General features: G+C 44.3%; 2 protein-coding genes across 6 annotated transcripts in view; one reads left to right on the top strand and one right to left on the bottom strand.

Annotated features, from left to right (window-relative positions):
• Positions 1 to 1,741: 1,741 nt before the first annotated feature.
• On the bottom strand, positions 1,742 to 4,090 carry MPLKIP (M-phase specific PLK1 interacting protein). The gene is made up of 2 exons (XM_033165757.1): positions 3,750 to 4,090; positions 1,742 to 2,247 (listed from the first exon to the last, which is right to left on the bottom strand). The coding sequence occupies exons 1-2, from the start codon at positions 4,083 to 4,085 to the stop codon at positions 2,041 to 2,043; spliced, it is 543 nt and encodes a 180-aa protein (XP_033021648.1). The 5' UTR covers positions 4,086 to 4,090; the 3' UTR covers positions 1,742 to 2,040.
• Positions 4,091 to 4,294: 204 nt separating this feature from the next.
• SUGCT (succinyl-CoA:glutarate-CoA transferase) overlaps positions 4,295 to 22,801 on the top strand; it is a 282,845-nt gene continuing 264,338 nt past the window's right edge. For 3 of the 5 annotated variants that reach the window (XM_033165081.1, XM_033165077.1, XM_033165079.1), the window contains exons 1-6: positions 7,850 to 8,018; positions 10,170 to 10,224; positions 10,312 to 10,385; positions 15,999 to 16,084; positions 16,325 to 16,375; positions 22,557 to 22,677. In XM_033165081.1, the coding sequence (XP_033020972.1) occupies positions 7,865 to 8,018; positions 10,170 to 10,224; positions 10,312 to 10,385; positions 15,999 to 16,084; positions 16,325 to 16,375; positions 22,557 to 22,677 (541 nt within the window). In that variant the 5' untranslated portion in view covers positions 7,850 to 7,864. Of the gene's footprint in view, positions 4,349 to 7,849; positions 8,019 to 10,169; positions 10,225 to 10,311; positions 10,386 to 15,998; positions 16,085 to 16,324; positions 16,376 to 22,556; positions 22,678 to 22,801 lie in introns of those variants that run through there. The other 2 variants (XM_033165080.1, XM_033165078.1) reach the window with 2 other exon arrangements.

Here is a 22,801-nt window from a genome sequence, read left to right as displayed (position 1 = left end):
GGAGGTTGGACTTCCAAATCTACATTTCTATGAGACACTGAAAATGGGTTAGTTTAATAGCCCAACAGTGTTTAAGGCATACCTTATTCAATAGTGTGGTTGCTGGTAACCACACTGCCATATAGCACCTACCATTTGCATTAGTTATTTCCTGTAAATCGAGTTACCTTGCATTAAACTCAATTGTAAACCATTTTAATTGGCTATCAAATGATACAGTTGTATTAAATTCAGTTTATTTAAGAATAATTTCGCTTAAAAGGAGAGATTACTCTCATGAATTAGCTAAACGAGTAGAAGGGGGCTGCAAGTCCATTAGAACACTTAAAATCCACCAGAAACATAGATGTGATGAGCTGCTTGTCAGCAATTTCCACAGCCTTATATTGCATATAAACACAAGCTTTAGTAGTTTAAGATTATATGTTGTCAATGCAGGTTCTTGGCAATGCTAATTGATTACTCAGATTTCAGAAGGCTAATCTGGTTTCAATGACTAGCAAATGCAAGTGACTCATGAGTAATCATACAGGGAAATGGGATATGTTTTTGTGTGTGTGAAAAGACTTGTCCCAAAACAATGTAGAACTGATGCTTCGATTTCAACAGGATCTTTATTTAAAAAAATAAATAAAACCAAATCAAATCCATACCCTTTGGGAACATTTTGTATTATAGAAATCCAAAACAGGTGGTTATTTGATTTCCAAAAAGTACTAAACATTAAACTCTGCTGATGCATTTTTACATACATACACCCTGTAGCTTTTGAAGTTCACAATTTAGCCTGCTACACAGAGAAAACTGCATCATAGACATTGGACATTATCCAACAGCTCTGTACACAAACCTCTAAATCCTTTTTTAGAAGTGAATCTATTTGTGGGTGAGCTAAAAAAAAAAGTGTTGTCTGAATGCACCTCTAAATTATACGCATAACCAACTCATTGCTAGATTTCCTTTCCTTACTAAAATATTTAATTCCTCCATTAGGTTTAAATTAGGGAAAATGTAAATGTTTATACTTTCCATTCTTGCTGGTATAGCAGCAGTAATATAAAATAAGTAGTCCAGAAGTTATAACCACAACTGGCGAATAAATCCACCATGAACGCGACAGAAATAAAGTCATGAAAAGCTGCATTTTTAAAAACTGGTCCAGTTACTCAAGGGTCTACAAAGCCAAGTAGCACAAAATATATTCTTGTGAGGTTTCAAAAAATAATCAGACTCAAGTAAGTTAAAGATTTTGCACTAACTTATTTCATTCTCTATTAATCTGCTTTGGAAATGTAGAGCAAAAACCAAACTAGCAAAACCCAGCCATTTTGTACTCCTAAATAAAAGTCCCAACAGAAGCTGACATTTGAAAAACTGACAAAAGCAGTGTATTTATCAGGTACACAAATCTTCCTTGCCCCTACGTTTACCCAGTTCTACTTAGTGGCTTATTTAAATGAGGTAATTTTTGTAAGCAGGTTCAACATGGATTTTTATAAGACTGTCTTTTGTTACAAATTAGTAAAGTTTTGTTCCCAAATTGAATTTTTCAAATATGAAAATATATAGGTATAGATGACTTTCTAAACAGAAGAGGTTGCAAGATTGGCAATTCTAAGGTTAAACAATTTTAGCAGATATTGTATAATAGCTTCTATAACCTGCATGTACTTACAGGCTACAAATTTTTTTCCATAGCATTACCTCTAGTATGACTTAACAAAAAGTAGTAAAGCATTTGTGAGTTTTACAAAACATTTACTTTGTTTTAAAACTTTGTTTTAAAAATGTTCAAACCTAAAATATACCGCTTTCTCAGGTTAATACTGTATAATCTGGCATGGAAAAGATGAATATAAGAAACTGACACAGACTGATTTGCTGGTGACCAAAGAATACTTTGCTCTTCATAGGCGGATATCCTACTTCCATATGGTCAGTTCAAAATAAAAGCATTTTTTAAAGTTCTTTATTACTTGCCATCTTACGTATGAAGGTTGTCCCAATTTTCTCACAGTTGTTTTTTCACTTGCAGAAATGTTAACTGAAATACCTCCCCTTTTTGCCAGTGTATGTTGTTTGCTCACTGCTGTATTGCTGGTTAACATCCGTAACAGATATGGGCTCTAGGCCAGCCCAGGGGTCTTCAAGCATTGAAGGTTTGTAATAGTTTTCCACGTCATCATTAGACACTCTTTTCTCTCTGCCATGTGGTGTTCCCAATGGGGTAGATGTCCTGGGTGATCCCTTTGAGAGAAAAGCCATGAGGGAAAGGAGTAAATAGTCTAATTAGATGCTGAGCTTTTAGAAGGTGTTCAAGACCAGCTAAATGCTATAAGTGTTGTTTTTCTTTTAAACCAAGTTTATTTTGTGTAGATTAATCAGTAGCTGTCCATGTAAACAGATGTTTTAAGGTGCCATGGTAATTTGTATTTTGTTTGTCTTAGAACATAATATAGTGTAAGTTCTGTGATTACAGAAGGTCCAAACAGTAGGTCTGTATTAAAGCAAATACAGGAGGGTTACAAATAGCTGCATCTTTTAACGTTCAAAACAACTGGCTAGTTTTCAAAGATACTCAAGGGCTTTCACTGCCATGGCATTTCTCAGATTCCCATTTCCAGGTGCAGCTTGTGACAATCTCATATTGCTTCAAGGGTACCCTGATTCCGATGGAGGCACAAGAGGCTGCAGAGGGAGGGAAGGCTAATAAATCCGTGTGTGTGGTGGGAATACAAGTTAGATACATTCTAGCTAGAAAGCTCAAAACATAAGTATCCATTTTAGATTCTATGAACCACAGCTACACTGAGTGGATTATGTTCTATATACAGTCATACCTCATGTTGCACATGCTCCGTGTTGCATACGTTTGAGTTGCGTACGTTCGTGGCCCGGAACGCAAAAAAACACAAACTTCCGGGTTTTTTCTTTTTGTATGTGTGCGTTCGCGTTATGTACGCCTGGGTTACGTGGCGCAACCCGGAACGGATCGCGTACGTAACACATGGTACCACTGTAAATCAGTGGAATAGTCATACCTCGAGTTACAGACACTTCAAGTTGCACATTTTCGGGTTGCGCACTGCGCCAAACCTGGAAGTACTGGAAAGGGTTACTTCCGGGTTTTGGCACTTGTACATGCGCTGAATCGTGACCTGTGCATGCGCAGAAACGGCGCTGTGGGTTTGCGAACGCTGTGGGTTGTGAATGTGCCTCCTGCACGGATCACGTTCGCAACCAGAGTGTCCACTGTATAGTGTTCCAGGGGTCCGTGCGCACCCCAAAAAAAGTGTAACTAGAGGCGCCGCTTCTGCGTACGTGCGCAACGCGCAGAGCGCTTCTGCACATGCCGCCTTTGTAACCTGAAAGTTAGGTAACCAGAGCGGTACAAAACTGGAAGGTCCACTGTATACTGTATGGTAATTTATGGACCTAATAGGTATCTAAAGCCATTTGCGCATAACAAAATATGTATTTTATCAAAGTAATTGTTGAACTGAAATACAATTAATAAGAAGTATAGTCATAGTGAATTTTTTGGGGGTGGGGTGGGGCAAGAGAGTGGGGCCCTAAGCCTTAGCTTATTTAGCTTATACGTAAATCGGGACCCCTTTCCAACTCTGCAGTTCTATTATTCCAATGGCAGAGTTGGAAAGGGTTCCCGAGGGTCATCCAGTCCAACCCCCCACAGCCATGGGATGGGACCGGGCTGGCTGAACGCTTCTCCGCCCGCCCCGCTTCAATACCTGGCTGAATCTCCGGAAGCCCCCGGAGTGCGGCTGCCTGTAAGGCGACGGCTGCTGCTGCTGCTGCTGGAAGGCTCCTCCGGGGGACCTGCCGCCTCCGCCGTAGGGAGCGTAGCCGCCGCCGGCGGGACTGGCGCTGCGAGGCCGACGCGGCGAGGGGCCCCCGAAGTCGTAGGGCCGCGCGCGGTGCCCGTAGGGGGGCGTGTGCCGGGGACTCCCGTAGCCCTGAGGGGAGCCCGGGAAGGGAGGGCCTCCTCCGCCTCCGCCCGGGTGAGGGCCGCGGAAGCCGCCGCCGGAGCAAGGGGGCGTGGGGGGCCGGAAGCCCTGCCGGTACATGGCGGCAGCCGGCGGGGAGACCTTCCGGGGGGCGGGGCTCCTGCGAAGCGGCCGCAGGAAGATCCGCCGCCGCCTCCTCGCGACGGGCGCCGTCCGCCGTCCCCGCCCGCAACCGCGGCCGGCGCCCAACGTTCCGCGCGAAACATGGTTCCGGCTCTCGACGCCTTCGCTGGAGCTGAAGTGGAGGTGGAGCTGGTCAGGCCGGAGGGCCCATTTGCAAGCATGCGGCTTAGCTATGCACAGAGGCAGTGCCGGGTTTACGTGTAAACTAAACAAGCTATACAGCTTAGGGCCCCACTCTGTTGGGGGCAACCCCAAAAAATTGGATTTACATTTCCAAAATATAAGATAAAAAACAAAAGAAAACCTACAGCAACAGTGTTTTGTGTTGTGTAGGCTCCTATGATGTCAGGCTTCCTCAACCTCTGTCTTCCAAATGTTTTGAGACTACAATTCCCATCATCCCTGACCCCTGGTCCTGCTAGCTAGGGGTCATGGGAGTTGTAGGCCAAAAACATTTGCAGGGCCGAGGTTGAGGAAGCCCGATGTAAGTAATGGGCCTGGCCTGCTAGCCTGCTCCCTAAAATATCACTGGTTTGCTCATTTCTAGATAGAGGGTGCCTACATTCTGCATGTGCAAATGGCTTTAGATACATATTAGGTCCATAAATTACCATATAGCATACAGTGAACACAAAAAAACAGCAAGAATTTGTTGTTGACAAAGGACAGCTGGACATACAAAGGGCCCCATTGCCTTCAGTAGCTTAGGGCCTCATCAAACCTAAATCCGGCCCTGCACAGAGGTTATTTGCTCAGCTGGTTTTGCGGGGTATCTGACGGTGCACACAGTCATCCATGTGACACCAAAAACCAACATGGAAATCTTTTATGTGGCCAATGCAGCTCACACTCACAGGGTATAACTTCAGCCTAAAAGGTTGTTGTTGTTCTTGTTAACTTCATTTAGCTCCCAATTAAGCATGCAAAGGATGGCAGCCTCAGATTTGTTTGTACTTGTTTTGACATTTTAAGAAGTAAATGCCATTGAACTCAGGAGAGTTTACCTTCCCCGCTAGGCTGAGGTGAAACAGAGGATGGCATAGGGCTGAGGTGAAGCTCCCTAAATCTTGATTAAGTTCTAACACTTAACATTATCTTGAAATTATGGGTGCCTTGCACCCAGAAGCTCTGGTACCCAAAAACAACAGAGTTGTCACAATCTGGAGGGGAAACAGGTGGATATTTCCCCAGCATGTAGAGAATAGGATAGAGGGTCGCCTGTTAATTTTTGCTTTGTCAGGAATTTGTTGAAAGGCACAAAGCCTCTGTCCTAGGTTAAAAAATAAAAAAAGCAAAATAGTTGACGCCAACTTTATAAATATATGTATAAGTGTTGGCTGGCTACAGGGCAGAAAGATCCAAAGAGCAAAGGAGCACCAGGGAGAGGTGGGTTTAGGATGCAGGATGTTGTGCTTCTGTTGTAACATGGGGATTGTGATTCAGCAAGTGATTTCAGCTCTGACAGAGCAGGCAGGAGACAGCTTCTTCATGTAACACTCTTTATTCAGACGAACAAGACTGGGGAACTGAGGAGAGGGAGGCTACATTTATAGGGACAGTAGAGGATACATTTTGGAGGGAACAATCTCAAGCAATCACAAAGCTGCCTTTTGGTGGGAACCGATAAGACTGAGGATCCAAATGCAGCAACTTAAATGAACCAATAGTAGCTGTTCCTTCTGGAACAGGAAGGCAGCTACTTTTCCCTAATGTGAATACAGACACTACAGCTTCTGTGTCATTTAACAGCACAATCCTACCCCTCTCCTACTCCTAAGTTTGCCCATCCAAACAGGTGAGGCTGTCTGAGGTGGCCCTTAGGAAGGATGAAATGTCTTTTCTTTCTTGCCCGTTACTAATGTTCATGATTCTAGGCCCATAATGTTTTAATAGAGTTGTGCGTGTATGTATCTGTATACAGACAGATGTGTATAAACAGATATATAGATAAATGTAGGCATCTGTATCTATATAGATATTATATCCTTCAACATTTATCCGAGGAAAATAAGGACGTCCTAAGGAATAGGCGTGCCTGGCGTGCTCTGATCCGTGGGGTCACAAAGAGTCGGACACAACTTAACAACAACAACAACAAAGGAATAGAGGGACATTATGGGATCAAATAAGTAAATCCTGTTTGTCCATTTATTGTATTTATTTTTCCCAATTTGAACTATAAAATGGTGATTTTATTGAGTCAAAATGAAAGTACCCCTAAACATTTTTTTAGAAAAAAAGCACTGTGTATAATATATCTATAAATAGATACTGATATCGTTTTAGATTTGTGTGTGCATACTATACGCTGTGGCGCTGTGGGTTAAACCACAGAGCCTAGGGCTTGCTGATCAGAAGGTCGGCGGTTCGAATCCCCGCAACAGGATGAGCTCCCGTTGCTCGGTCCCAGCTCCTGCCCACCTAGCAGTTCAAAAGCACATCAAAGTGCAAGTAGATAAATAGGTACTGCTCCGGCGGGAAGGTAAACGGAGTTTCCGTGCACTGCTCTGGTTCGCCAGAAGCGGCTTTGTCATGCTGGCCACATGACCCGGAAGCTGTATGCCGGTTCCCTCGGCCAGTAATGCGAGATGAGCGCCGCAACCCCAGAGTTGGACACGACTGGACCTAGGTCAGGGGTCCCTTACCTTTACTATACCCTTGACCGAAGAACGGTACACTCCTTCTATCTGGGATGGTCGTCCTCTTCCACCGAGCGCGCAGCTTCGGGAGGGACGCACATGGAGCAGTGAGGGAGGAAGGGGACACCCGCCTAGCCAGCCAGATCAGCCGAATCAACCCTGGCGATCAATGGGGTGACAGATGTCGCAGCCAGATCGCCCTCACATCCGACTATCGCCAGGGATGTTGACCGCATGAAATATCTACTGGTGGATGCCAACCCCTTGGTTTCACGTGGAGTGGCCATCTACATATTACAGGCCCTGAAACTCAGGACCACCTTTTTGGCCAACTCCCCCTAGCCTTAGTCTTATGTATATTCCCAACATGGAGACTGTCGTCACGTCTGCTAGTGCTTTTTATTTTTACTTTTATTCTATTTGTTTTAACCTGTTCGATTTTACTCCCAATTGTTTTAACTGTTGTATTTTCTGTATAATCGTGTCAGGCTACTGCCTGGTCTTTTATTATGTGCTATGGCCATAGGGCTAATGCAATAAATAAATTGAAATTTACCTTTACTATATTGTATCTAGAAAGAGATATATAGTTTTAATTCTATCAATGTTTAATTGCTGTCTTAATGTTTGGTTCCCACCTCCCCCCCCCCCCCGTCGTTAAGCAGACCAAAAACTGTTCTTATTTGTTATCTGTAAGCCGTCTGGGGGGTGCAAGGCGGGGTATAAACTGCATAACAATGGAAGAAGTGTGCATGCACACGAAAACTCATACCAAGAACAAACTTAGTTGGTCTGTAAGGTGCTACTGGAAGGATTTTCTAATTTTGTTGTTGTTGTTGTTTTAACGACGATGAGTGTGTGTGTGTCCCTTTGCGCTTGCGTCCTCCTCGCTGTCAGGCCCCCCCCTCCCCACCCCGCCTCTCCCTCCCCAGCCGAGCGGAGACTGGAGGGCGCAGTGCGGCTGCGCGGGTGGCTCACGCGCCGGGGAACTTGGTGCCAGAGTCCAGAAGTTCTGCCCAAGTGGGCGCTGCTGCCGGTGCAAGGTGGTGGCCGCCTCGCAACCTTGCCCTTCAAGGCATGCAGATGGCCTGGGCTGCTTCCGCAGGGGTGCTGCTGGGCGCTGCTCTGGGCAGGAGGAGCCGGCGCCTGCTGCCCCCCGGGTGCCCCCCGCAGCCCGCGAGGCTCCCCTCCCGGGGGCAGCAGCGCGGAAGCTGCCTCCTTCCTCCTCCAGGTAGCCGCTTTTTACGCTTCTCAAATGCAGCGGAGCCGCCGCGGGCGGGGTGGGCTGCGGGGGTCCGGCCAGCGCCCGGTGCGCGCCTGCAAGAGAAAAATGGGTGGCTGGGAGATTCAAAGTTTAAGGGAAGAAGCAGCTGCCCCCTCCCTCACGGTCCAAGCCGAGGAAGCGTCTTCTCACGCAGTTAACTGAGGAGAGTAGCGCACACAAACACAGGCGAGGCCAGGTCTTCTCAGAAGTACCTCAGAATCACAGCCTTGTAAAGTTCGAAGGGAGCCCGAGGGTCATCTAGTCCAACCCCCTGCATTGCGGGAATCTCGGCACGCAGTTCCCCCCCATCCAGTTCGAAACCCTGTTGAATTTGTTGAGGATTACACTCGGGTAAGTGGGCACGGGATTGCAGCCGCAGTCACTGCTTTCTTGGAAAGCAGCCCTCTTGACCCTCTTGCAGTTGCCAGAGACTGAACTTTATGCAAGTAAAAGACATTCTTTGTCATTGGCCTTATGGGCCCTCTGCGCTGTTGTTATTACATATTAGATATATTGAGTCTGGGATAGCTCGGTTGGTAGAGCACAAGACTCATAATCTCGAGGTCATGGGTTCGAGGTTCACATTGGGAAAAAGATTCCTGCAATGCAGGGGTTGGGCTAGATGACCCTTGTGGCCCCTTACAATTCTAGAGTTCTTTGATTGAGGGACTCAAGAGGGCTTGCATATTAAAAAAATGGTTTAGAACAGAAAACAATATTTAAGAAGCAACTAAGCACTGATCGAAGTAAAACCTTTTACATTTAGAAAATATATTAAAACCATATAAATAATTACAGTAAAAGCAGCACCGCACCAGCCCTTTCGTTAAAAGCTATCAATTCCCAAAAGCCTGTGGGAGCAAAAAAAGACTTAATAAAATCCCAGTCTTACTAAGAAGTCCCACTGAATTCACATGGGCTTACTTCCAGCCAGACACTGCTGGGCTATCTCTACAAATTGCATTGAATAATGTTTGTGGTTAGAATAGAAAGGTCAAGCCACAAACTTAACAGAGACTTATGATGCAGATCTCTTATAATGCAGACCTTCAGAACACTATGCCCACCCCTCAGACAGAGAATTCATTAATGGTTTAAGGCAGGGATGGTTGCCCAGCGTTGTCTGACTTTAGCTCTCAGCAGCCCCATCCAAGATGCCCCAGGGTCAAGGATGATGGCAGTTGTAGTCCTGCAACATCTAAATGGCCACAGGGTCGCCGTCCCTAGTTTAAGGGTAGATTCCAAGTACAGTATGTTATTCATTGGCTTGATCTTTGTGAACTCGACCCACCGATATAGTTAGTCCTTCCAACTGCAGCTGCCAGAGACTGGACTTTATGCAAGTAAAAGACATTCTTTGTCATTGGCCTTATGGGCCCTCCACATTTCTGTCTGCATCTGCCACAGAAGTAGTGCCGGAAAGTGTCTCAACAGGAAAGTAGCGACTGCAGACCCATAGTCAGTGGGACCTGCTGCTTCTCTATTTCTTTAATGCAAACCTGATTCTTTTACACACATTTTCTTTCACTCCCATTTCCTTTTCATCTGTTGATCTTTTTTTACTAATCCATGATCTTGGATTAAGTTAAATCTGTCCTGTCCCCCGTCCCCCCCCCCATGTTCCTCCTTTATCCATTAGTTACCCTTTGTATTATTGATTATTTTTATTCCGATCAGAGGGTTTCAGCTTCAGTTAAAAAGAAGCCAAAATGATGATTTGCAGTTTCTAAAACATCTAACATCTAATGTAAAAGGTAAATGACCCCTGGACGGTTAAGTCCAGTCAAAGGCTCATCTTGCTCCATCCATCTAGTCCAATTCATCAGATGTGTTTTATCCTCAGTTGGCAGGTTTGGGTTGGGTTTAAAAGGGGAAATAAATGCAAAGAGCAGCCAGTGATAATTCTTAAATCTTAAATATATCTGTCCTTATACCAGGGATGGGAAATTTTGTACAGTCAGCTGCATTCCAGTCATGCAAAAGTCAGAGGTGTTGACACACATGTTCTGTGCATAGGAATGGCAAAACCATGTTGAGGAAGGTGCAAAGTTTTCAATAATGGAACAGCAGCCTTATGAATAACTGATGGGTCTAATGATTCTTTTCTCTGTTTATAAGCAGGTGCTGATAGTGTGAAGCCACTGGATGGCGTGAGAATTCTTGATCTAACAAGGTTTGTGTTTCTTCTGTCTGTAGCTCAGAACAATTCTTAAAGCTTTGCAGCGTGGTGACTAAAAATTATCACAATTTAACATTGCAGAGTACTTGCGGGACCTTTTGCCACCATGAATCTTGGAGACCTTGGAGCTGAAGTTATTAAAGTGGAAAAGCCAGGTATAGTTACTTAATCTCCTGCTTTCCTGTGCCAAATCTTTTTTGGCATTGCTGTAGTAGTCTCAGAGAAACAGCGATATCACACACGTAATGGCCACAGTCCCAACACGGAGAGCTAAGTGTGTTTTAAGACCTTTAATTTCAATGGATTTAGGTATTGCTTAACTATTTAGATGGTAGCCAATGTGTTTTACTTCAAGATGGTGCGTTAGCCAACATTTTAAAATCAGTTAAATTAAGGGAAAAGTCTGGGAAGTGCTGTAACTCACTGGAAGAGCATCTGCTTTGCACGTAGAAGGTCCCAGGATCAATGAAGCAAATATTTTTAGTTTCATAACTGAAACTACAGTGTAGAGTAGATAGATGGTTGACTTGTCACAAACAATGTATTATTATTATTATTATTATTATTATTATTATTATTATTATTTTGAAACCCTGCTTCTCCTAAGACTGTGGCAGGTTACAGTAGCAGGTTAGCATAGCATCTCATTACTTTACGACAAAGAGGTTTAAAGTGGTAATCTTGTCTGAAGTGAAGCAAGAAGGATGGTATTGTGGTTGAAGTGTTGTACTCACACCGGGGAGACCCAGCTTCAGCTTCCCTGCTGAACTGTGTGACTTGGGGATAGCTACCAACTCTCAGGGTTACTGCAAATAGGAGAAAGGTGGCGGGTTGTTATGAAGGTGAAAATCCCAAACCCCTACGAGGATGGTGGGGTTTAGAAAATGTAATAAAATATACGTTTACAAATGCTTTCCAATGACCGCTCCCCACATCAAATGGAGGGCGACGCTCGGGGGTTGCCTAGGGTTTGGGGGACTCCGCCTGTCCATGCAAAGAACGCATGAGGGCTCAAACGTGGTTGTGAGCGTGGGCTGACGCCGCCCCTTCCTCTCTTTGTGTTTAGCACAAAGGTCTGAAGGGGTGTGCTGACTGCATTCAACTGAAAGCAGCTACAATCCCTCAGGAACTTGTGCACACAAAAAGTTCCTGCCTGAAGCGAGGTTTCTATCTAGGTTCAGCTGATGGAATCCTCCCTCCAGGTTTGAATCTCGCACCAAATCTCGTGCCATAGACGCAAAGGTCAAGGGAAGAGGGGATGGCAGCCCCCATACCTTGAATGCCTGAAGAGGGCTCCCCCTCTGTTCTACCTGCTGAAGAACTGAAGTATAACTCAGCAAGTTGCATGTGTGTTTCTAAAAAAATATAAATTGATTTTGAGCATAATTTTTGTCTTTGAGACACATCCTACACTGCATGCCAAAGGCAAAGTGTTGTGAGGCACAATTTAGAATCTAATTGCTATTAGCATTGCTGCATTAATCTGACTGAAGTAACTGCAGGCCCCAAACTAGTTACAAATGTTCGGTTCAGAGATACGTAACTAAGCTGATGATGTCGCTGATAAAGGATGTTGCTTTTGTTATTAGGCCTTAATAGCTAATCATTCTTAATTTGTGCTTTATTGCACCAGAAACACATCTTTTGTATGTGCTTTATTTCCTAGTCCTCCTTCCCAGGCATGAGAGCCTTGCAGGAACACTCTTGTGACCCCTGAAAAGAAAACACACCACCTGGTTTTACATCTGTCTTTAGTGAAACCTCTTGCTTTGGCATGTTAATTGCACATGTGTTACTTATTGGAGCTCCAGATGTCTTAACTGGTCACAGTAAGAACTTACCTCATATCATGTGTATCCATTTGTAGCTCCACTTACTGCATGAGAATTCTTGTGCAAAGTATCTATTTATTATCATACCTGTATAGTTAGCAGTCCCAGTCTCCTAGTCATAGGACTAAGGATCTGCATGCTTGCATAGGGTGTGGGATGTGAGGCGGGAAAAACATGGTATAGGCCTCTGAGTCTGTGCCATTTCAGAAGGAAAATACAGATGCATAAATAGTTCCCCACACCACAGCCCAACTGGCCTTGGAAAGCTACAACATCAGAGAGCCAGTGTGGTGTAGTGGTTAAGAGCGGTAGACTCGTAATCTGGGGAACCGGGTTCATGTCTCCTCTCCTCCACATGCAGCTGCTGGGTGACCTTGGGCTAGTCACACTTCTCTGAAGTCTCTCAGCCCTACTCACCTCACAGAGTGTTTGTTGTAGGGGAGGAAGGGAAAGGAGAATGTTAGCCGCTTTAAGACTCCTTCGGGTAGTGAAAAGCGGGATATCAAATCCAAACTCCTCCTCCTCCTCCTCCTCCTCCTCCTCCTCCTCCTGTTCTTCTTCTTCTTCTTCTTCTTCTTCTTCTTCTTCTTCTTCTTCTTCTTCGAACCTCCTGTTGAGCTTCTTCCTTGATATGTAATCACCAACCTGCATTCTGAAGCAGTACAGTAGTACAGACTGAAGTAGTACAGGAGACCTGTATCATCAGTTCTGATCAGTTCTGATTTTCTATCTTCTGCATCAGACTGGGTCTATTCTTGGTCCCGGAGATAAATGTGTTGTGTTTACCACCATAATGAACTGCATAGCTGTCATCACAGCATTAAATATTGGCTATGAGCCAGGAGAAAACTTATTTTGCAGTTCCTGCATCCCCCAAAGGCTTTTCTTGTAGGGTTGAGAACTGACCCAAAAAACAGGAACAAAACCCAACCAGGCCTACTCAGCTTCAATTGCAGAAATCAGCAGACGAAGCCTTATGGCATAGCAAAGGGGTGAGGAAGCTTTTCATATTTAAGGGCCAACAGTTCTTGGATACTATGGAATCCAGTGCAACCTTGGCCACAGTTTGACACAGTGCTAAGCAGTAGGCTATGGTTAAGCAAATCAGGCTGTGGATCAGTGCTCCTGCTTTGCTGTTCCCTACCTCCAGTGAGAAGGCAGATCACGAAGCTAGCTGGTTTAGTATTACTAGCGCTTGGGTTTCCTTTCAAGCAAACCACAGTCTGAAGCCAAGGTTTGTGCCTAATGTCTCATGGTTTGTTTAGGAAAAAACAAATGCCATGCACTGCTTTGTGCAGTAAGCTGGCTTCTGCACACACCTCTCGTCGTCCTCCCTCCAGACAAGCAAGAGCCTTTATCTAAGCTCAAGGATATTTTTGCCTATTGAGGCGAAAGCATTCAGGGAGGGTGGGAAGCAGGACTGGCGAGAGATGGGGCTTGAGATGGGACTATCGATGGCCCTAGGACCTGAGGGCCAGATTTGACCCACTAAGCCAGGGGTCAGCAACCTAAGGCCCATGGGCAGAAGCGGCCCACAGAGGTTGTTTGACAGGCCCACGAGCCGCCCCTGAACCGAGCTGCCTGCTTGTGCTAAACTGGTGCAGCGCGGCGCGGGGACTCAACTTCCACAGCGCCAAAAACCGCGCCTGTGCAGACACAGGCGCCGAAAATCGCAGGCGCGTGTGCGATCCGGCTCACATAGGGATCTCCGCGGGACCGATCCGGCCCAGGCAAGATAAACTTTGCTGACCCCTGCACTAAGCCAAGGATTGTGGTTTGTTGCTGCTGCTCACTAGTGGGCAGGAGCAAAAGGGTAGTGATTTGCACCTTCATTGCAAACTGTTAACAGTGGCTTACCATGGTGTGGGAATACAGTCACTAGTTCTTTCTACATTCTGCCATTTGTCTTGATGAAGCCTTTCCTGGGCTTGATGCCTTGATGAAGTGTTGGGCAAAACTCCGCCCTGCTGTATTAAAAGCACTACCACCCATATATTTGAACATGGTGCTATGGAGGCAAAGGGAGCGTTGTGACAAGGGTCTGAGCTGTGTATGCATGGAAAGGGGGGAGTCTCTGGTTAATTGAATCAGGGGTCAGGACTGTTGGAATTGCATAGCAGAGTGCTCTTTTACACTGTGGCAAAACTTGTTGAATTTACCTTGCTAAGGGGGTAAGGAAAAAGGAGAAATTAATTAATTCTAAGAAAACACATACTGAGGTGTTTCCCCCCCCCCCCAAGGTCTTCCTAAGTTTTCACATTTCCCAGGTAAAGGTTTCCAAATCAGGTCATAACATGTACGCGCGGTGCAATCCTTCACATGACTGCTCAGAAAACCCCATTGAGGTCTATGGGACTTACTCCTGAGAAAGCAACAGTCAGGCCACTGTCCCCCCTCCCACTTAGCATGAGATGCAAGCGATACTGTCTGTCTTCGTGCACCAGCGCTTCAGTTGGCAGCATATTCTTCAGCATATTTATTTCAGAAATAAAGCACTGTTCAGTGGGATTTACTCACTAGTAAGAGGCCAGAGAGAAGTAGTCCTGCTGGAGGTAATATTGGTAATGCCTATACCTTTAAAAATTCTGAGGTGGTGGAAGAGGAAGTGTCGCCTTTCTTTTTCTTTCCTTTTTCTTTTTAATTAAAGATTTCCTTGATTTACAAAAGTGCGTGCAATGTCTCTCTCGTATTTTTTCCACGTGACATTTTTACAAATCAGTTTTGGTTATTGAGACATTAGGGAGAGGAGGGGAAAAGAGGTGGGTGGGATGGGGGTGACGATGTTTCTATTTTCTTTGGCGGTGAGAGAGGTCAGGGTTGGCGTAGGGTGTGATTGTTCATTTGTGGTTGGCTGTGGTGGTCTTTGGTTTCCTGTGTGAGTGGGGTGGGTGGGTGTTTTTGGTCAGGTTAGCCATATTGATTTGTATGCTGTCGGTAGATTTTTGTCATTGTCACAATGGACAAAACAAAGTGTCGCCCTTCTACCTCTTGCCCTGTTGCCACTTTGCCCACAGGAAACGAAGGTGAGCGAAGGGATCCAGTTTGAGCTTTTTTAAACCACAGATGTAACCTAGCAACCTAAGCTGCCAGGGTCAGAGTTTCTTTTCTTTTTTCCTGCTGCTCGTCTTCATCCCCCAAAGTGCAAGAGGAATACTTCTGTTTTGCTGAAATAAAATTATGCCCTCATTGAGTTTTACCACTTTTCAGTAGTAGATTAAAGGGCAACGGTGGTTGTCAGATGATGAGGACATTTGAAGGTGAGCTTGAAATAAGAACACGGGGAATGTTAGTTGGCATTCAAGAAGGATACTGACAAGCTGGAACGTGTCCAGAGGAGGGCAACCAAAATGGTCAAAGGCCTGGAAACGATGCCTTATGAGGAATGGCTTAGGGAGCTGGGTATGTTTAGCCTGGAGAAGAGAAGGTTAAGGGGGGATATGATAGCCATGTTCAAATATATAAAAGGATGTCATGTAGAGGAGGGAGAAAGGCTGTTTTCTGCTGCTCCAGAGAAGCGGATACGGAGCAATGGATTCAAACTACAAGAAAGAAGATTCCACCTAAACATTAGGAAGAACTTCCTGACAGTAAGAGCTGTTCGGCAGTGGAATTTGCTGCCAAGGAGTGTGGTGGAGTCTCCTTCTTTGGAGGTCTTTAAGCGGAGGCTTAAAGTTTGGCCAAACTGCGGGAGGCAGTGAAGGATAGGCGTGCCTGGCGTGCTCTGGTCCATGGGGTCACGAAGAGTCGGACACGACTGAACAACTGAACAACAACAACAAAGCAGAGGCTTGACAGCCATCTGTCAGGAATGCTTTGGCAGGGGGTTGGACTGGATGGCCCTTGTGGTCTCTTCCAACTCTAGGATTCTATGATTCATTTGTACTGTGGTGCAGCAAACGTCTGGAAACACACTAACGTGACCGTTATCATTTGCAGGAGCAGGAGATGATACAAGATCCTGGGGACCCCCCTTCCTTGGGATGGAAAGTGTTTACTTTCTCAGTGTAAACAGAAATAAAAAGGTAAGAAGGTTATCTAGCTGCGGCTGAATATTTTAAAAATGGAGAAACATTTTCTTCCATCTGTGTAATCCCTGTCATATATCCACATATCACTCTCAGTTTTAGAAATTAATTGTTGGATGCAACTGTTTAGTACTTTAAACAAGCACCAGAGTTGACTTTATTTGTTTTAGCAAAAACAATTCAATGGGAACTTGTTATAATCTTATTAAGAATATTGCATTCTTTCTCCATTACTAGAGCATAGCTGTTAATATGAAGAATCCTAAGGGAGCGAAGATAATTAAAGAGGTATGTTTTAAATACAAAAAAAAAACCCTGATTCATTTATGCAGCTTGTAGATTAAGAGCACTTCCCAGGGAAATCGCTTTTATAACATGCGAATACAAATCCTGGGTGAGATCCAGCGTAACATTAGGGCAAGATGTGGGAAAGTTAGTGTTGCGCACACAGTTTTCATTATGCAGGTGGTAGTGCAAGCAGAACTACTGCAACACAGTATAAAATGGTAAAGGCAAAGGGACCCCTGACTATTAGGTCCAGTCGTGGACGACTCTGGGGTTGCTGCGCTCATCTCGCTTTATTGGCCAAGGGAGCTGGTGTACAGCTTCCAGGTCATGTGGCCAGCATGACAAAGCCGCTTCTGGCGAACCAGAGCAGTGCACAGAAATGCCGTTTACCTTCCCGCTGGAGCGGTACCTATTTATCTACTTGCACTTTGACGTGCTTTTGAACTGCTAGGTGGGCAGGAGCTGGGAGCAAGCAACAGGAGCTCACCCCGTTGCGGGGATTCGAACCGCTGACCTTCTGGTCAGCTAGCCCTAGGCTCTGTGGTTTAACCCACAGCGCCACCCGCATCCCAATAAAATGGTAGCACTGTGCAATATTCTGCCTCCCATTGGATTTGGCTCCTGCCCTGCATTAAGAATGAGGCTGCCACTAGCAGAATGTCTTTTGCTTTAGGAGACTGTCTGAACTGGATTTCACCCATTGTTCTGTTCTGTTCTGTTTTTGGATTTCACCCTTTGTTATTGAATATATCAAATGGACTGTTGGGTATCTTTGTGTGCACCCTAATTTCAGAGCGGCAAGGGACTCCAGGGGTTCCCGCGCTTAACCAGGGCTCAGTTTCCTTAGAATGAACTTGAAATTAGACTGTGGTGTCTTGAAGATATAGGGTTTTATTTACACAATCTGAGCACAGGATGGAAGGGCCCACGGCATTAACAACCCCAACAGCTCTTGCTGCCCCGTTAGGTTTTCAGGGGGCTCTCTGGAAGCAGGGAAAACACTTGGAACCAGTATAGGTATTTTGGTCTCCCCATTTAAAAAGGATATTATAGAGTTGGAAGAGATGCATAAAAGGGCAACCAGCATTTTGGGAGGGCTGGAACACCTTCTGATTAGAGAATGCCTTGTTGTTTGGGGCTATTTAGTTTAGGAAAAAAGGTATCCTTTGCAAGTATACTTGGGAGTAAGTCTCATTTAGTCAAGTGGGATTTGCTCCCAGGTAAGTGGGTACAAGATTACAGTTTATGGGTATACATAATAGGTGTTAGAAAATTATTGATTTCTCCCCCCCCCCAAAAGAAAATTATTAATAGCATTGAGAAACTGAATAGAGAGTTTCTCTTTTTCTCTTGCTATAGTAGAATTGGGAATCATCCAGTGAAATTAAATAGCAGTTGAATGAAGACAGACAAAAGAAAATTAATTAGTGGAATACACTGGTGTATTTTGGCTAAGATGGCTACAAAGAGAGATTAGAGACATTCATGGTGGGGAATTGGCTTATCAGTTGCTGTTAGTCATGTTGTTTGTATGAAGTGTCCAAGCTCCAAGGCACTATAATCACCATATACCTGTCCAGTCTCCACCTGCTTCCCTCTTTCCACCTGGAACAGGTTGTGGACCATGGACTGGCAGGCAAATGGGTGTCCCAGGAGGTGGCTATGAACAAGGATGTTGCAAACATTCCTGGGTTTTGCGGTGCAGGAGAAAAGACATTGCGCTAGTTCAGTCCTGTACCTTGACTCCTGTCAAGGAAAAAAAGTTGGGAATGAATGAATGAATGAATGAATGAATAAAACTGATAATTAAGATCAGGAGGACTCCCTCAGTCATCGTTGAAAGAGGCCTATCTGTCCGTTTCTGATTCAGTATCTCATAGGCATTGCGGTCTTTTCTGCTTTTCATAGCTACATGTGAAAGTCAGTTTAGTTGCCTGATGTCAGAGCACTGCAGCATTGTTGTGTTTGCTGAAAAAGAATGATTGATTGCTTCAGAGAGCTTGTTCACTTGTGAAAAGGCTGAATACTAGGAAGAAAGGAATACTAGGAAGAAAGGACTGATAAGTTTCATTTTCTTTTGCTCTGGCAGAATTACAAAATGCCTTTGGCATGCAAGAAAATAGATCAGAAGCCACAGAAATAATCTGGTGTCCTCCCCCCTTTTGTCAATTTCCTATTTATCTGTAGACTCTTCAGTCTCTGAATAATGGGAAACTTTTCCCATTTTGATTGAAATGATTAAGGAGGCTCCAGAACCTTGTCACAAAATAGTATTTCTCTGTTGTTGATTCATCTTGGCTGCTGGTCTGACACTGACTTATGGGGAGAGCCCAAGAAGCTCCCAGTGGACAAATCACTTTTCTACCGGTATCAAAATATATCCAAGTTGTCCTTCACAACAGATTCAGATGAAATAATCCAAATGGGAGCAGTCAAATATATTCATCATCAGCTCATTAAATTGTAGATGTTCTGGGAAACTGTAATAATATAGATATTTTTTTAAAAAATAATTCCTTAGCTTCTAAGATAGCAGCCAAATACTCATTTGACCCCAACCATTCTTGCTTTGACCTATGATTCTATTTTCTCTCCGACTGTCTTAGCTTTGCAGTAATCTGATTAGTTTAGTCTAGCTTACAAAATGTAAGAATGACATAAAAAATCAGAATGTGGAGTAATTGTAAACAACAGGCATTCTACGCTTGCATGCGATGCTGTTCATTCAAGCATGATTCACATTCATAAGATATTCTCTGGCTACACAAAGTTCGTAAGGATGTGTTCTTTTCCTTTCAGCAACAAAGCCATGCCTAAGTGGTGTACAGTGTTGTTGTTTTAAGTTTCCATCTGTTCTTCTGATGGAAGAACATATTCGTTGGCCTGGTTTCTTTTTTAGTCTTAAGTGTAGCTAAACAATCACACAAGCTACAGCAATAATGGTTGTGATTGCTGATATGATGACACCAGTTTACAGAAACCAGTTCCAGTGTATTCATACTAATCAGCCAGATATATGATATTTTTCAGAAAATGATTTCTTGGCCAATTTAAAATAATCTAAAACAGGTCGCTTCTAAACAAAATCTGACCTTAATATTTGTACATTCACTTATGTGGAGGGGAGGGTGCATTTGGGCTATGGGAAAAAGCAGGGTGTCCCTACAATAGTAGGGTGGTAGAGTGCTTTTGTGGGATTGGTTGTGTTAGCCCTGATAGATGGATTCCCATTCTAACAATGGACAACACTCATGGCTGATGCATCTGTTTCAGATGCCAAAGGAGGCACAGTCAGGGAAGTATCCTGCCAGAACCAGGCTTCATTTCAGGCTTCAAAACGTATTTGGTGCTGATCCTAAATAATATTGTCAAGTGCACCCCAGTTTCTGAGTGGTAAGAGATCTCAATGTCAGAGTGCATTGTCCCAGGTCCTTGAGTTTCATTTCCTTGCAATGAAGGTCACCGGAGACTGCTGGCTTTTTCAGCGCTCTACTGTAACATTTATACAATCATATGCCCAGGCTGAGCATAAGAAGGAAAGGGCACGGCACCAGCACTTCTGTGGATCTGTTTCCCCCTTAGCCTTGGGGGCCATGGGCAGGTCTTGTCATAGGGCCTTGGTGGCGCGGTGCGCCAGGGTGCCGGGCCCCCCAGGGGTGCCCCCGCGGGCCCGCCGGCATACCGGGCGCCCCCTCCTCAACCCGCCCCCACCCCAGCTGGTGCGCTGGGAAGGGCGCGCAAAGCCCCCCGCTGCTCCAGCGCCACGCCCCTCATCCCCCGCTCGCCCACCCCCCCTCCCGAGGGGCGGCCAGCGCGGGAGGGAGGCGGGCGGAGAGGCGGCACGCCGGGGGCACCGAGGGATCGTTGTGCCACGGCGGCTGATCCCTTTAAGACGGCCCTGGCCATGGGTTTGCTTTCCAAAACCTTAGCACTGGATCCGGAACAGAGAGTGAGTCAGGCCTCTCGGTCTGTTTTGTCCTTTGCCGTCTTTCAGACACAAATGCCTTGCTGACAGCGCTTCCAGCCAGTGAGGCTTGCCCTTTTCTGCTTACATTCAAGAGGATATCCTGCTACTCCTTTCTCTGGCAACTCACTGTCCTAGTTTACATTACAAGTTAGATAATTAACAGACCTGGTTAGGCTGTTTATGTAACAGGATGAAATTAGCTTCTTTGCTATCAGTCTCTTCTTCCGCAGAATCCAATCTTGCAGCTGTATAATCACAGGAGGAGATCCCAAAAACCCATTTGGTCCAACCCAAATTCATTACAACCTAGATGTATAGCTTCATTGCATATATTTAGTGGGGGGAGGAAGAAAAGTAGAGACACAAGTGTTAATATGTGTTAATAACTGAACTTTGCACAGCCCAAATAGTACAAAATCAGAGAAAGGCATGTACTGTATAGCTAATACTTATGTTTCATACTTAAAGTATTCAAATATAGAAGCATCCTTTCCAATAAATGAATATTGCCAATAAAGGTTTTTGATTGATTGATTGATTGATTGAATAAATGAATACTCGCAAATTCTTTGTTGACATGTGTGCTCTGGGTAGATATAAATGCTATTTTATAAGGTCATATTTGAATGGGGCTGGTGATTCTTGGGCTGGGGCATAGCTTAGGGTTTTTTGCTGGGAGGTGTTGCTGTTATTGATTTAACTTTTGTATCCTTATTTTGGATCTTCTTATGATCTATGCGGAAATTGTTCAGTTTGGTTGTGTATTTTTTGATGTTTTATTTGTTGCTTATGACTACTTTTGTTATGTTGAGATTATGTATTTTTTCATGTTGTAAGCTGCCTTGAGTATGGTTTGAACTATGGAAAGGCAGTTTACGAGTAAAATGAAGTATGTGTGATTAGAGGCATGGAATATTATGGGCCATGGAAGAAAAAGCAGGATATCTTGATATCAAGAGTTCAAAAGAACTATATACATTGTAGATGCAATCTAGAAAAGCTGTGACTGACCATTAGGATTGCAAATTAGTCATGACTAAATCCAGTTCCATTTGTTTCAGTGCAGCCTAATCCTGCACATATTTACTGGCAAGAGTCCCATGAATTCTGTGCCCATTTACTTGGGAATAAAGCTTCATGTAGCTCAGGAATCTGCACTTTTAAGAAAGCATGACACATTGAAAGCTGCCATTTCCCCATTCAATATATTTTTTTTTAAAAAGAAAACTAACAAAGCTCAGCAGGATTATTTCCCATTGCCCCTCTGAGGCACTTGGGTACAGGTTTTCGTTTCAGAAGTTGTGAATATATGCTCTGAAACGTCATTTTCATTCTCATGAAGAGTTACACAAACTTGAAAATCCTGAAGCCTGCTTTTAGCAATGACCAAAAACCTTTGTACCTGTTGTATAACCCCAGAGCTGCATATGGAAACAGAAGGTCAGGCTTCCTCAAACTCCGCCCTCCAGATGTTTTGAGACTACAATTCCCATCATCCCTGACCACTGGTCCTGCTAGCTAGGGATCATGGGAGTTGTAGGCCAAAAACATCTGGAGGGCCGAGGTTGAGGAAGCCTGCAGAAGGTGTTTGTAACCTCCTGCTCAAGGCTGTTATCTGTCCCTTCCACCCCGTCCTTCCCTTCTGTACCCCAGCTGGGGAAGAATGGTGTCTGATTCTAGAATCTTGTTTAAGGGTTCAGCTGATTATTTCAGGTCTTTGAATTTCAGATCTCCAAGAGCCAACACATCATTGAAAAAGATACCCTATATGTGAAGTGTTTTGACAATATCACCAGCTTTATCAGCAAAACAAAGTAAATTGATGTTTCTGTTTCTTCTGCACCTGTTCCTGAAACACTAACCGACAATTACAATGTAGGCTTTGCACCTTGTTACGCCTAGACAGCTCCTATGGCAACTCACTGCCACAGTCGTATGGTGGCAACACACATCTGACATATTGAATATTTTACTGGAGAATCCCCCTCTAAGGCAGACATCATGTCTGCTGTGTAATTGCCTAGGGTGTAAAAAGCATTTGTGCAGGATTGTAAATTTTAATTAAGCGAGGCTCTTTTGGTTTTTGACTTGGGTACCACAGCAGTGCTAGAACTGTCTTGTTTACTGAAATTTTAAATTAAATTACATTGTGAAGTTGCTGACCTTTTGGAAGTTCATTAAGAGTCTGACTCATCCTCACCTTTTTATTTCCAGCTTGCAGCTGTTTGCGATGTTTTTGTGGAGAATTATGTCCCTGGGAAACTGGCTGAAATGGGCCTGGGGTATGAAGACATTAACAAGATTGCACCTCACATTGTTTACTGTTCAATAACAGGTATTTAACTTGCGTTACACCTCAGTGATAAAGTATTCAGCAATTTTATTTGTTTTCTCTGGTATTTTGAAGTGAAAGAAAGGCTTTTTTTAAAAATCTGCTTTTTATTTTTCATTTACATTCT

Source organism: Lacerta agilis, chromosome 12 (genome assembly GCF_009819535.1).
Source record: "Lacerta agilis isolate rLacAgi1 chromosome 12, rLacAgi1.pri, whole genome shotgun sequence".
NCBI classification, from domain to species: Eukaryota; Metazoa; Chordata; class Lepidosauria; order Squamata; family Lacertidae; genus Lacerta; species Lacerta agilis.
Note: the sequence above shows the minus strand (reverse complement) of the source record. Positions and strands in the feature narration are given on the sequence as shown.